Below are 14,071 nucleotides of genomic sequence, written 5' to 3' on the forward strand. Positions count from 1 at the left end.
AAGAAAAATGTCACAAATAAGTTGGTAAAAGACCCATAAAAAATAACGAAGTATTGTAATTGCATTAGTAGTGGTTCACACTGATATACTCGACCCGAAATCAGATTACGTGGCATGTTTAAACTGCACGGCGACCGAGGCAGCTCGAGGCTCGATCTTCGTGGTCGCTGCGGTGTTGCCCCGCAGTGGAGGGAAAATTTTTTTGCATCCAACGTGTAACACCTTCTTGCGTCCATAAAATATTTAAGTACTGTATCTTAAATTAAGAAGCTGTAATTTAAAAACAAAAAGAAGTCACGGGCTGATTTAGTGAGATCGTAAACGATTGTGTTAAATGTATTTATTTCAACGATTTATAACTTTTACGATTAATATACGTTTCGTTAGCATCGTACACACTTTACATTAGATTGCATTATTATACGCGGCCATATACATCTTCTTTCTATAGATCTGCAAGGATTTAAAACTCCTGTACACACTACCAGTTTGTTCAGAACTCTCCGACGAAATTTCGACGTTTGAGTGACTATCGTTCTTCCTCGACGTGTAATTTGCAATCCGGTGCAAAGTAAATACTTCGTTTAATATACACATCAATGAAAACTTCTCTTCTTTACAATTCTTTCGGAGCCTGCCGGTCAGCGACAATGGCGTTTTTCGAAGGGGGAAAAATAGTGGACAGAGTTACGCAACCGATCTATTATCAAATGAATAAATGCAACGAGCACTATGCAAAACAAATGGTATTGCCTGCGTGTTGTGTGTGTCGGACACCGAAGTAAGCGTGACTGAAAATTTCTATAAATAACGTTCACGCGACTCGCATCGTTTCGCGTCGAACGAATTGTTTAACTTTTTGTACAACTGATGATATAACTCTATTGCCTATAACGATCATCATAACTCATTAGAACGACGTGTATCAGTACTAAAGCTAGCAAGCTATTTTGGAAAACGATACATCACACCCTCTCACACATTCGCGACACACATTCACATATCCGTGCACCGCATCTTTGCTAAACACAAATGAAAATGTGATAGACGTTTAAACTGAAAGCACATACCAGAGGAAGGAGTCAGAGGTGGTCAACGTCCACTGTCAATAGAATATACTGTCAATATAGTATGTTCAAGACCGTTTCTTTGAATTTCGAATATATTTGAAAGAAGGAAATCTTATTTTTAGAAAATGATGAACTGTAGCAAAAATAAAACAGTGTGATACTTCAGTGATTTTGGCCACCCAAATTCCTCCTCGCTATCGTTAGTATTTGTTGCAGCAGCTTATGTACATATGTGCTTTCAATCTAACTCGCATTTAGTAACATAATTTCTTTGCTATTACACATTAGGTACCTACGTGTCCACTCGGTCATACTGGACAATATACATTCAGTGCCGTTTCCTTTCTTTCCACATTTCGTACAGGTCCCGTACAAAATGGGGAGAATAAAACCAACGAGCATGGCACTAAGCAACATCATAGAACACGGATTTAGTAATCTTAAGCATACAAAAATAAATTATAATAATAATCGTGTATCTCTGAACTTATACATGTACAGTGAATACTATATTATTTATACGTATATATATATGCTATATATATATAGATATATAAATATATATTTTAAAGTACACTATCCCTTATAATTACTCCCGAGTTAGGGCACAATTCAAATGCTCTTCGTCGCTTTTCTTCTGTTTCTTTTTTTTTAATACATAATAGAACACCTAGGAGACGTTATCTCGTACGTTCTGCGCTCGCATTTTCGACCTATAAATAAAAAAAGAATGCCCGCCGTCTACATTGAAAATTCCAAGATATTTATTTTGTGTTGTTTTATGTCTGCATTTATACTTTTTTGTTTGAGATATATGTATGTATATATGGGATTAAAATGGTGAGTGACGGTACTCGTGTTTGTTGTTCGAGGAACACGTGATACCGCGAGTTCTACTGTTTTGTACCATTTGTTAGACCTCGTTCGAACAACAGGCAAGAATACTGACTTTGTTCTTTTTACGAATCTATATATTGACTGTTACTCATTTAAAACGCGCCTCTAACTAATCGATCGTTTAAAAAATATAATACACTAGTGACATTCGGATCTCCTAGACATTCTTCCTTCACTAAACCCACCATTGCATCTGCTGGTGTTCGCTTTGGCTGCAGCAAATTACCTGAGAACCAAAAGTTAACGTATCAGATCATTGATGCAGATTAAACGAGGTATGTTACATGTATGTGGTGGTTTTTGCAGTCGTACTAGTGCTCTGAAGGGTGTCCAAACAAGAGCGGAAAATTTTAATTTGGCACCATTCCTGCTGCCGAACTTTCAGAGTCAAACCATTATCACAGTTAGATGGTAGACAGTCTGACATTATCAACACTAAACCTGCCACGAGAGGTCAAATAACCCATTTTAGATTTCTTCCATACATAATTCCCATTGTCTACTTTATGATTAAATAAAAATTTCTGTAGTAAGTAAAAAAATTGTATTTTATTTGGAATTTAAATATTCCACTCTTGTTAGGACACTCTTTATTACTACATGAAAATCAACAAGTTCTCTTGTCAGGATTGAATACCTAATTACTAGACAGTGGATCTTTATGCAAAATAAGATTTTTCTACATTATTTACAAGGTACATACTGGGACCAAATAAATATTTATTTCTTCCTTGAATAATGTTGATAAATTAATAATAATATTTCGATACTCTTAAATTCCGCTTATCTTTCTGCTCTTTCTTGTTTCACCTACTAATCTTTGTCATAAATGCATAAAATCCCAAGTCTAATAATAATTACTGAACTGCCACATAAGATATTTAAAAGTGTATGAATCGAGATACTCACCTATATAGTTTAAGAAATTCAGTAAATTACAGACTTGTAAAGGCACAGGACGAGACGACTAGGAATAATGTTGCCAAGGCTAACGTGGGTTGAGATGCATCATTATTCTGTTGGACTGCTAATAGAATTGATCAATTTATCAATGATTTTATCATCTTACTGGTTCACTTAATAAATGGATTACGTTGTGTTCGATACTAACCATTTTCTTCTGCTTCCTCGAACACGTACTCTGTAAAGCAACAGAAAAAACACGTAATTAATCAAACAGTGCTATTCGTTGATTATGAGTGATGCTAATATTTCATGTACCATTGTAATTACATCTTGCTACGACTAAAACAATATTCTATCAAACTGTGCTATACTATTTTCTGCAATATGTTAACACATTATCTACCCGCGATTATTTCGTAGTTTTTGAAAGGCTAAGGATTTTTTAACGCAATTGCAATCGTAAAATAACAACTCACCTTCAATATCGTAATCTAATAATTTCGTTTCGAACTATTATAGAGAAGATAATTGTTAAGCTTCCTTTTTTGGAAAACACAATTACTACAAGTCATTACTACATAAAGTGTTAATATAATAAGATAGTACACTATCCAATCGATATGGTAACCAATCAATGGTACACTAAATGGTACGTAACTATACATATAGGATGTATATTTCCCCTTACCTCCCGTAAACGTGTACGGCTTCGAGGGCTGAGACCATCCGAACTCATTTCTAGCTACAAGAATCGCTTCGTACGATTCTGGCTGAAGTCCTTCGATCTCGTGTTTGACTGTGAACTGTATGCCTTGGCCGTTCGTCACTGTTGGCTTCACAACGATCCATTCGTGTGTTCCTTTACGACGGTACTCCAACTGCAAACAAAATTCGCCGTTCGTTAACACCAAAAAATCTCCTACTAATGTTCTATGTCAAAGAAATGGTAATCAAAACTTTAAACAGCAATATCTCGAAAATGAAAGTATGTGACTCTTATCGCTTCGTCAAATAAACAAACACATACCTGAGTGAGTTCAGAAAGAAACAGCAGAAACTTTACGACACATCAAATTGAGACACAGACCTATGTGAGACACTATTGCTTTCATATCTTTATGTATTATAAATAAAATAAAGATTTATCGATCAAAATCAAAAAGTGATCGAGTAAGATATGAAATATATAATAATAATACTGTGTTCATTCAGAATATGTATGAGGACGTACACTGTATGTCGTTCGTCCGCATACGATAGATTATACATCGTGAGGACGTACACCGTATGTCCTTTGAATCGGAAGGGTTAATATTTTCCTTTACATAATAATGTCTTCTTTGTGTACCTTATATTCGGTGATGGGCGAATAGCTCTGCAGCTTCCATTTTAGGATCAAACCTCTGTCAGTCCTGGTCACCTCACCGCTAAATATCGTTGCTTGCGATGGAGCACCTGAAGAGCAACAGTCGCAAGTTGAGGGAGATTATTAACAGAAGAAAAACTAGTTCGAGAGAACTAGTTTCAGATGCCATGCAATTTCTATTTGATACATTTTTCCATGTAACAAACAATCGACTAGGAACTCAAGGTGGTAGAGATAGGAGACTCATCTTGTATGTCTTCCTTCAGTGTCTGGATTCGATTGAATTTACAACACTCTTTGCGAGGGTAGTTTTTTTTATCCCAGCAAACAAGTAACATCAAATTCGACAACCTCAACAAAACCTAACAAAATCTTCCATTTATAATCAACCCTGCAGAACTAATCTACCCTGCATAGAAATGACGACGCCAATTAAAAACATGAATAGAATTCTACATTTTTCATTGAATGACAAAAATATACTACTTTATAAAGAAGAAGTTTCATGTAGTAATGAATTTATTAATTGAAAGATTTAGTGAATCATCTGACATCACAATGTTTGACTGTTCCAATTGTCATTATTACGAATGATTAGTAGACTGCGGATTTGATACATTTACAACAAAACCGAATAGACGAAATTTGAAACATTGAAAGAATTTAAGAATGTCGATCTATTATTTTTAGGCTGTCAAATTGGTCAAAGCAAGAATGACAATGTTATTTGGTTCCTGTTTCTTACAAATGATGCAGAAAACTTTTCGTTTGCACGAAGATCCGCCGTCTAATGATTAGTTATCCAAGGTTGACAATGTACAATCAACACAAATACGAACTTCATGCAACTTTTTACTGAACCCTTTTCACTCCTTTGTCGAGTGTGACTCGACATTCAAGAAAGACAGATGTAAATAAAACGGGTTTTTATATCTAGTATATAGTTGTTCCTTTATTTATTTCATTGTCTTATTTTTTTAGTTAAAAACAAATACAAGTTCTACAAATATAAATTGCAACAATGTTTGAGAGATATATTTAATATAATTAGTAAACAAAATTGTTTAAAATAAGTAGCAGTACAGGAACTGTCCTTTGAAGTAAATTTTAAAAAATTGTTGGCGACAAAATTGAAAAATAATTCGGAGTGCAAAGGGTTAATCCACTGGATCCTGGCCCACTTGTGTGCTAGTTTGAAATAGACAACCACAAGGATCCCTACTAGACATCTTCACAAATACAAATGACATACAATAGACAGTGCCCTAACACCTACACTATCCTTTAGCTAAAAAATACATACCGGTAAGGACAAGAGTCTTCTCAGTCCTTCCAAGATCATTCACCGCGATGCACGTATATTTCCCTAAGTCCTCTTGTTTAGTGTGGAGGATTTTCAGAGTATGGTGATTCTTCTCCATTTTGATTTCGAACTTCCCAGTCTGGTTTCGGACCTCCTTCTGATCCTTGTACCAATGCACCCTGGGTGCCGGATGCGCATGGATCACACACGTTAGTTCCGACTCGACTTCGAGTCCAGTGTGCACCGTCTCCTTTTTCGCCTCTATTTCAGGAGCATCTACGAAAACAAATATCAGCCATCAGGTCGAATTCCAGGCCGTTTGTGGGACGGTTAAATATAGAGACGGTGGACCACCGCAATTCTGGAGCAAGTTTTCGGGATGCTTACAATTCACGATGACCGTGATGACTCCCACTGGCGGATGTGCAGAGCCGTCTTCTGCCAAGCAATGATAGACGCCGTTGTTGTGCTTGCTGATGTTCCTGAGGGTCAGTTGGTTGCTGCGGTGACCGTCGTTGGGGATCCTGATCGACTGTAATGGGCCAACAAATTAAATTCTGCTACCATTTTTAAGGTCTTCGCAGGAAAATGTATCTCAATCTACCTCTATAATGACCAGACTGCTGATCTCTATGCAAAATCAAAACGCAAGACACTGGAGCTACATAGAGATTTAATTCCTTATTCATTAATTTTAATCAGTTGAAAGTGTTCCAGTATGATTCATAGATTCTTTAAATGTTTCACAGTTTTGTATTCAGTCTGGTCATGTTTGCCATAAATGCATAAAATCCGCAGTCTAGTTAAAGCATCGTTCCTTATTTACTGTAATGGTTGACTGATTTGTTGAAGTTGAATCGTTTCTCTCCGTAAAAATCTAAAAGCAACTTTTGCAACAGTAGTGGAATATTGTAACTGGACGACTAGTGGAGGGAACTTGTAAATATTATAACGGTCTTACCTTGTGGTACCATTTGATTTCAGGATCAGGTTGCATAGAAGTGTTGCAGCCAAGGGTGATAGTCTCGCCAGCGTTCGCGTGAATAGTCTTCTTAGGGTAGACGTGGATCTTGTTGTCATCAACCACAACTGTGTGCTTGATGGTGATGGGCGGGTCTTGAAGAATAGTGCACTCGTAATCAACGGACGCGTCCTTCGCCGTGACGTTGTGGATCACCAGCGTGTTGTTCGGCAGCCGAACAATTCTCGTGCTGTCGTTTGTCATCGCCGTCGAGTCGTAGTACAGGTTCTCGTCGTTTCGTTTCCACGTTACTGCCACATTCTCTGAAAAATTACATTCGTTCCCACGTTTAAAATGCAGCCAGCTTGTTCTTGATTTTATACAATGATGGGCCAAAAAATTCCTCTAATAGGCCGGCAATTTTATTCGGAGAGATTCATGATCCTTATCAGGAGAAATTACTTTAAATACTTATTTCATAGGAAATTAAAATGGTATTGTTTCAAGAATCTTTAACGCGAAACAATGATAGTAGAGCAGGACACTATAGCCAACTAATCTCTAGCACTAGTCTAGAACCTAATTAGGCTAAGTAATAGTCCTGAATGCCAATGCAAGCGTGGCAAACAGTATATAAATCATATTTTGACTCAAAAAAATGGATTAAAGAATATATAAAAGAAAATTTCTATGTAAGGATTTGAATGGTTGCCACGAAATGGTCAGAACAGTGCTTGCTGCCCAAGGCTTAAAGGAAAATTGTCAATATACTGAGGATTTTCTGTGAGAAATAAAAATTGTCAAAATGTAACCATTATAAACATTATCAAAATCTTTTAAACATTATAAAAAGTAGAAAATAATACGACAATATCCTTAAATTCTTATAAGCCTATACATACATACAACGATTCGAAAGAATTGCACAGTAAGCTAAATAACACCATGAAGATACGAACGCAGAGGTTCATTTTCGCGCAGGAAATTGTAAGATACATATGTTGCCAGAGGAGAAGATGTGAGTCAGTGAAATGGTCAGCGGTATGACTCACCTGTGTTTTTGACGGTACAAGGCAGCCAGATAGTGCTCCCATTGGTCGTGTGTATCGTTTTCGCCGTGGAGACGATTTGAGGCGGCTCCTCGCTGGTTCCAGGATCATCGTCGTCATCAAGAGCTTCGTCGTATTCAGATGGTGGATCGTCATCGGGGTAGTCCTGGCCCTCGGCGCTCTTCGCCGGTTTGCACAGAGCTGGAACAAAAGAACAGTCGAGTTTAATTAGCGACCGTTCTCGCAGGGAAACAGAGAGGTAGCCGCTGCCGCCGTAGCGGTCGCGTTCCATTACACCGTTGTAACGTTCACTTTCAACGAAACTCTGCGAATCCGCGGCCCCTCGGTGCAGAACCGTGACTTTCGACTTATTTGCATAGGACACCGGGACACTCGAAGAATTTCAAAGGAAATTCGATTAATCGCGCCCTGAGCCTCGTTCTCTCACTACTCTAACCCGCTTACAGTCTCGTCCCAAGTTCCGCGCTTGTGTTCCCCCTCTTTGTACCACGCGCAGTATCGACATCGATCTTTTCATTACGTTGCTTCACATTAAAGGCTACTAGTGCTGCTTTATAAAAATGACTAGATTTAACTCTCTTAACACGTTCGCTGGCACCGGAACAGATACAGCAGTCTCGCTGTAACTGTCGTATCGTCGGGTCTGCCGAGAGACAGTTCTAGAAGAGGTGCTACATTCTTTGTAGCGTGGCGAACGTAGAAAAGAACGACGATTGAAGAAGAAAAAGGGACTGAGGTTCGACGCTTAGAATCTCTGCTTCTTGTCCTCTTTCACGCTTTTATCGCTTATTATTAGGTCATCCAATAAGTTCGTGCCGACTTTTGTGTATACATACATTTTACGCGTCGATTTATAAACATACGCCGATGAGGGACCAATGCTGTTCGGCAACAGTCTATACAAGGTTCTCGTGGGTATAAGATCGCGAAATAGTGAACACAGTGGTTCCTAGCAGTGAAAAATCATGAGCGGAATGCGTATCCATTTCCGACATCTCATGTTATATGAATTTCGGAAAGGAAGTGCAGTCACAATCGCCACGAACAACATATGTGTTGTTTACGGAGAAAGTGCGCCTTCATCTCGTACCTGTAGGAACTGGTTTCAACGTTTTAAATGTGGGAATTTTTATTTAGAAGACGAGGAACGTTCCGGGCGTCCTCCTCAAACAGACGAAGATAAAATTCGAGACCTTGTACAGAAATCACGAAGTTTATCAGTTGAGATGTCAGATGTTCTTAAAATACCTAAAACAACAGTTCATAGGTATTTAAAAAAAATTATAGGATGACCTAATACACAAGTAATTATGCTCGTAACTATATCGTGTTTGGTGTCGTTTTAGTTAGAAAAACGAGACAAGTACGATGGTCGAAGTTTCATAAAAAAAGATTAAAAATTAGTAAGTTACAATCTTTTCCTTGTACTAAATGCTAACTTGTTTGTACAGCAGGTGCGTCGCATTTAATAAAACATTTTAATTTTGAAGATTGGAAACGAAACAGATGGTGGCGGCGCGGCGTAGGTAATGCGTATTTGAGTTAAAAGATTTATTTAATTATTTCCCACGAAAGGACGTCTGTAATTTCAAGAATTGTAATCTGTATAATCTCATCATTTTGATTCGTTACAGTCTGGCATAATATTACGAAGGGAACGGTTTTGCTACTTCCGTTACTCAGACTCACAAGTGACCTTTATGTAACAACTGTGATGGAGATCATTGTTCTTTTATTAGCTTTTAATAACGATGGGATGATCATTGTTTCCGGTATCTAGATAAAAAGCATTGGGTAACTATTTTTCGTCGCACTTGAGAATTCTAATTATAAAATGCTATATCTGTGTCAAGTATGAACGCTGCTGCTCAAGAATATTGTGTAGAATGTTTCCCGGTCTCATCAGAATAAGTAATATTCATAGTTAAATCGTTTGCTGGCTTTTAATGTATACGATTGTAATTGATCTAGACGGTTTTATAATTAAATTCAGTTTACACTGTATGTATACTGGGAATATTGATTTCATCGCTTCAATATTATCAGTTGCATCTCTGCTGCTGCGAGTGTTAAAGGGAATAGAGAATGAATCGAGTTCATCGTGTATCAAATGTTCGGTACATATTAATTGCAGATCCAACCAAATTTCGTTATTATAATGTAACCAGTAATATTGAAATTATCCAGGCGAAATCTAGTTCTTCTAATTAATCTAATTAAAACTAGTTCTTTCAACTTATTCTTATGTATAATAGTTATACTATTGTTCCAAAATTGATTAACCCTCATTATATGGTTACATTATATGCTCTTTCAAGCATAAAGCATATAAATATACATAAAATGTATACGTCAAATACAAAACTGAGAAGATAATAGAACGATTTAATGATATTGTTACATTATTTTCGAATTTTTAAGGTCATTCAAACAGAAAATGTAATTTTATGTAACTTCAGTTTCTTATAATAAACTTGGAAAAATTTTATTTGGCATAAGAATTTGCAGTCTCTACTTATTATGTACCGTGAATATTTTCCATAGCAGGCTTTCTACCATTTTATACATCAACTCCAATGAATATTTTAATGTTCTCCTAGAACAATGTAAATGCAAATGCCTGTTTACTACGATTTAATCAGACCAAACTCAATTAACGATATACTTAAACTAGCCTCGCTCGGTTCACAATCAGCCTGTATCCCCGAGCATCCTTCGACGTTCGATCCAGAATGCAATCTCATCGCTCGGCGAACGCTATCGACCTGAGACAAAGGATTGCGGGGGCGTGGAGTGGCTCAAAGCAAGGAGTAATTTTTAATCCGCCTTCAAATTTGCCAGGATCTTATCGAAAGACCATTCTAAATCTGAAAATCCTCTCGGTATCGAATCGAACGTTAAAGAGAATTCATACGAAATGTAGACATTTTAATATCGCTTTCCAATTTTTTTTCCACGTAGGATGTGTTTTTCACGTAGGGAATTCCTTTCCGGTTTCATGTCTACATTGTCTACTAGTAAAAAAACCGGAACTTTCTAAGCAAGTACAAATATTTCTTTACCATATTCGTTACGGTCGTATTCGTTTGTCTTGTAAAAATTCGAGAAGAGGGATTAACAGGATAATAAGGTCTAGCATGGTCCAGCGGCCCCCATCATAATTTTTATGAATATCGTATGCAAAAAATACTTTTAGATTGAAAGATAATCCTCCAAAATTAGAAGTCTCTAACCCCTCATTTAAGGGCAATATGTGAACACCCTAAACTTTATCATTTTTCTCTCAGTTTTTAATTGAGATATTCAGATGAAAAAAAAACCGAAAATATTCAAACTTGTTTACATATTTTTTCACAATTATGAGTAAATTATTAAGAGTAGAAAAAATAATTAATTTTTTGGGGTTGCAAGCAATCCTTTAAGTGACACCTACCAAAAAATTCAAGATCAATGTTCCGTTACCTACCTAATATATCTGAAAGTTTTAAGATGATCGGATTGGTGGAGTATAGTTAAATAATTGAGAAACAAATGAAATTACGCCATTAGAATATTATAATATATGTATAGCGCGCAGTTTTTTTTTTCTTACGACCCTGGTTAATGATTCTTAGCGGGAGATTAAGTCCGTTGTTCATCAATAATCTCTTTCGGAAGTTCTGTATAAAACTTCGCATGCTTGGGAAGGTGTGCGAGGAGTAATTTTTCTGCTGGTAGGTTCGATGTGGGTCAGATCGCGTGCTTTTAGCCGACGAGGGCGTCCATAACGAAATCAGAAAAGTCGGGAACGAGAGAGGTTGTCCGGGGCCCGGCCGGTGACAAGTGGTTTGCCTGAACGATCCATATTTTTCGCTAATAAGGGCGCGGCTTCTGGTTAAAATCGAACGAAAGAGAAGCCGCTGGACACACGAGAGAGGTCGACGTGCCTGAAAATGGGGTAAACTGGGTGTAGACACGCAGCCGAGGGTGTGGACCTCTTATTTCGTTCGTTCTACCGTTTCGTTACCCCACCTTGCGTCGTGTTCATTGTTCGGCGAACGGTACACCTTCTAGCACCGACAGGCTCGAACGCACGTTGGAAAAGCATTGTTGGAAACGCGGCTATGGCGGTATTATTAGAAAACGATGTGCTTGCATACGTTGCTGCTGCCCTGAAATTAAGCGCATGCCGTGCACTAGAAATCTAATTCCGACCGTCCAATGGCCCTTCCCCTCCTTCGTTTCTGCCCTGTCGTCTCGTTACTAGTAAATTGTGGATTTAGAAGGAAGGAATTCTAGTCGATAGTGCTCGCCAACGAAGAGATACGCGGTCGTTCACGAGTTTTAAATGTCCTATGGAGAATTTGCGAGTTCTATACGTTCCTGGCAAAAATTTGTAGCTGTATTTTGGACGTGTACAAAGAATTCCAAAGTAGCGATATATTATTTTCAGCTTTTCGAAATTAATAAAACGATTTCCACAATGAATCGCTGACATTGCGTACCTGCGGAACTCGTATTCGGATAATGGAGGTTCTATTAAACCGTGGATTAAATCAGTAAATACGATCCAAACTGTATCGTGTCTGGCATCATTTTAACCAGAAAAGTGTCAGAAATAGGGTAAACTGTACAATGATTGGCACCCTAACCCAACACCGTAGTAAAAATCTATTTATCTTTTTTTGAAATGTTTAAACCAGCTTAACTTTCTATTATTATAAGCTAATAGAGATTTTTCAACAAAATCAAACAGTTTTACGAGTCGTAAATCTTTCATCATAAAATATATTCAGTGAATAACAATCGTAAGACAAATAGCACAGTCATTGGCACATTTGCTAACAGTCATATGTATGTGGAACTCTGTTATGAAAACTTACAACGTTGCTTTGAAATATAAATAAGAAGCAATAAAAAATGATTTTCTATTCCAGGAATTCTTAATATTTGCCGTTTAAATCAAAAGTGCCAATAACTACTGTAGTGCCAGCAATAGTACAGTTTACCCTACGTAGTTAAAAATTCCATAAAGAAAGAATTAAGCACAAAGATGTTTCGCTAAGAAAAGAACGTTACTCGATGACGTAGGCCAGCTTACTCGATGTTATCTGAACATAGGACCGTAAGGTATCGAAAACGGGGATGAACTTTCGCTGTGCGACAGGCAATTTCGTCCACGAACCTCGATCCTCCGTTTAAGAAGCGTGCTACATCCACGATTATGGCAACCGCGAGCAGAGTCACGTAAGGATACCGTAGCAGTATGACGTGTACCCTTTGTGGCAGAATCGCGAGCGTGATCAGGTCCTTTTTTTGGCGATGCCGGAGAGTCAGCAGGATGACATCACCGCCCGTAACGCGCGTGTGCCTAATGCAAAACGGTTTTGCGGTTTTTCAGGCACGTCCGTTATTCTTTCGTGTGTAGGCTAGCGGCACCCGCTGAATCCCAATGCAATGGTAGCCTAGCCTCTCCCGCTTCTGAATTGTAAAGGACGGACGATCCTCTCTTTCCTCTTCCCTTTCCTCCTCCCATTTCGCAAGACCTCCCTGATGAAGCTGCGGCCAGTTCTTGCGTCGTACCTTTATTGCATTTACTCGAATGCCTGGTTCATGATGCATCGCGTATTGCCAAGCGGCTTCCCATTCACCTTGGACGCCTGTACCGAGGATGTATACGTAGATCGGATGTACGGCTTTCAGACGTCCCACCTTTTGTCCGGCGAAATGGGACTGCGGCCCCGCGAAAAATCCGCGGATTTAATGCGCTCGTAACTTTAGAAGCCCTCTCGGGAGCGGAGGTCATTTGGAAAATTCATTATAAATGAATACTTCGCTGTCTAGGTGATTTGCGGATGCTCCTTTAACCCTATCGCCCCTACCGTGCGTCGACCAGGTTCACGCATTGATTACCAATGTGACCCATCAATCGCATCTGTTCAAACGTTATAAATTGTCATTTAACAAAAATAAACACGACAGCTTCGATTTTTTGCAAAATAAACAATATGTACTATGCGCACGAGACCGCACGACCAAATGTATCATTATAGTCTTGAGTATTTTCAATGTGGATGAACAGTGATTTAGGTGAACGTAGAATAAATCAGAATTGATCAAAGATTTTATGAATCATAGTATTGCAATGTAATTGTTCAGTTTCTGTAAACTTTATTTTACGTTGCGGGCAATCTTGAGCCTCGTTTCTTTATTATCTTCATCGTGTTTAAAAGTAGCCGAGGTCAAGTTAATTTTATATCTGCCGGCGGACTTTTTAAACGTTTCTTTCGTAATTTTTCTTTTATTTTAAATACTAGAATAGTGTTTTAGTCCAATACTGTGCGCATAAGACCGCACGACTGAAGTGTAAACTTTTACGGCGCGACGCACACCTGTCAGTTTCTCGCTCGCTCGGCTAAACTCGGTTCCCCGAGCTTACTCGAATAGCGTTTCACCTCAGAGCGTGACGGATCAGATTCATTCACTGCCCCGAGATTGTGTACGCGGTGCGCCTAAAGA

At 38.2% G+C, this 14,071-nt stretch overlaps 1 protein-coding gene across 2 annotated transcripts in view; it reads right to left on the reverse strand.

The window, feature by feature from the left end:
- Positions 1-325: 325 nt before the first annotated feature.
- Positions 326-14,071, reverse strand: part of LOC143207488 (neurotrimin) — a 107,164-nt gene continuing 93,418 nt past the window's right edge. Inside the window, exons 2-10 of one of the 2 annotated variants that reach the window (XM_076421032.1) lie at positions 7,556-7,753; positions 6,504-6,826; positions 5,930-6,074; positions 5,543-5,818; positions 4,222-4,328; positions 3,562-3,751; positions 3,079-3,108; positions 2,877-2,991; positions 326-2,193 (exon numbers count right to left, since the gene is read on the reverse strand). In XM_076421032.1, coding sequence (XP_076277147.1) covers positions 2,903-2,991; positions 3,079-3,108; positions 3,562-3,751; positions 4,222-4,328; positions 5,543-5,818; positions 5,930-6,074; positions 6,504-6,826; positions 7,556-7,753 — 1,358 coding nt within the window. In that variant the 3' untranslated portion in view covers positions 326-2,193; positions 2,877-2,902. Of the gene's footprint in view, positions 2,194-2,876; positions 2,995-3,078; positions 3,109-3,561; positions 3,752-4,221; positions 4,329-5,542; positions 5,819-5,929; positions 6,075-6,503; positions 6,827-7,555; positions 7,754-14,071 lie in introns of both variants that reach the window. The other variant, XM_076421031.1, reaches the window with a different exon arrangement.

This window comes from Lasioglossum baleicum, chromosome 3, assembly GCF_051020765.1.
Source record: "Lasioglossum baleicum chromosome 3, iyLasBale1, whole genome shotgun sequence".
NCBI classification, from domain to species: Eukaryota; Metazoa; Arthropoda; class Insecta; order Hymenoptera; family Halictidae; genus Lasioglossum; species Lasioglossum baleicum.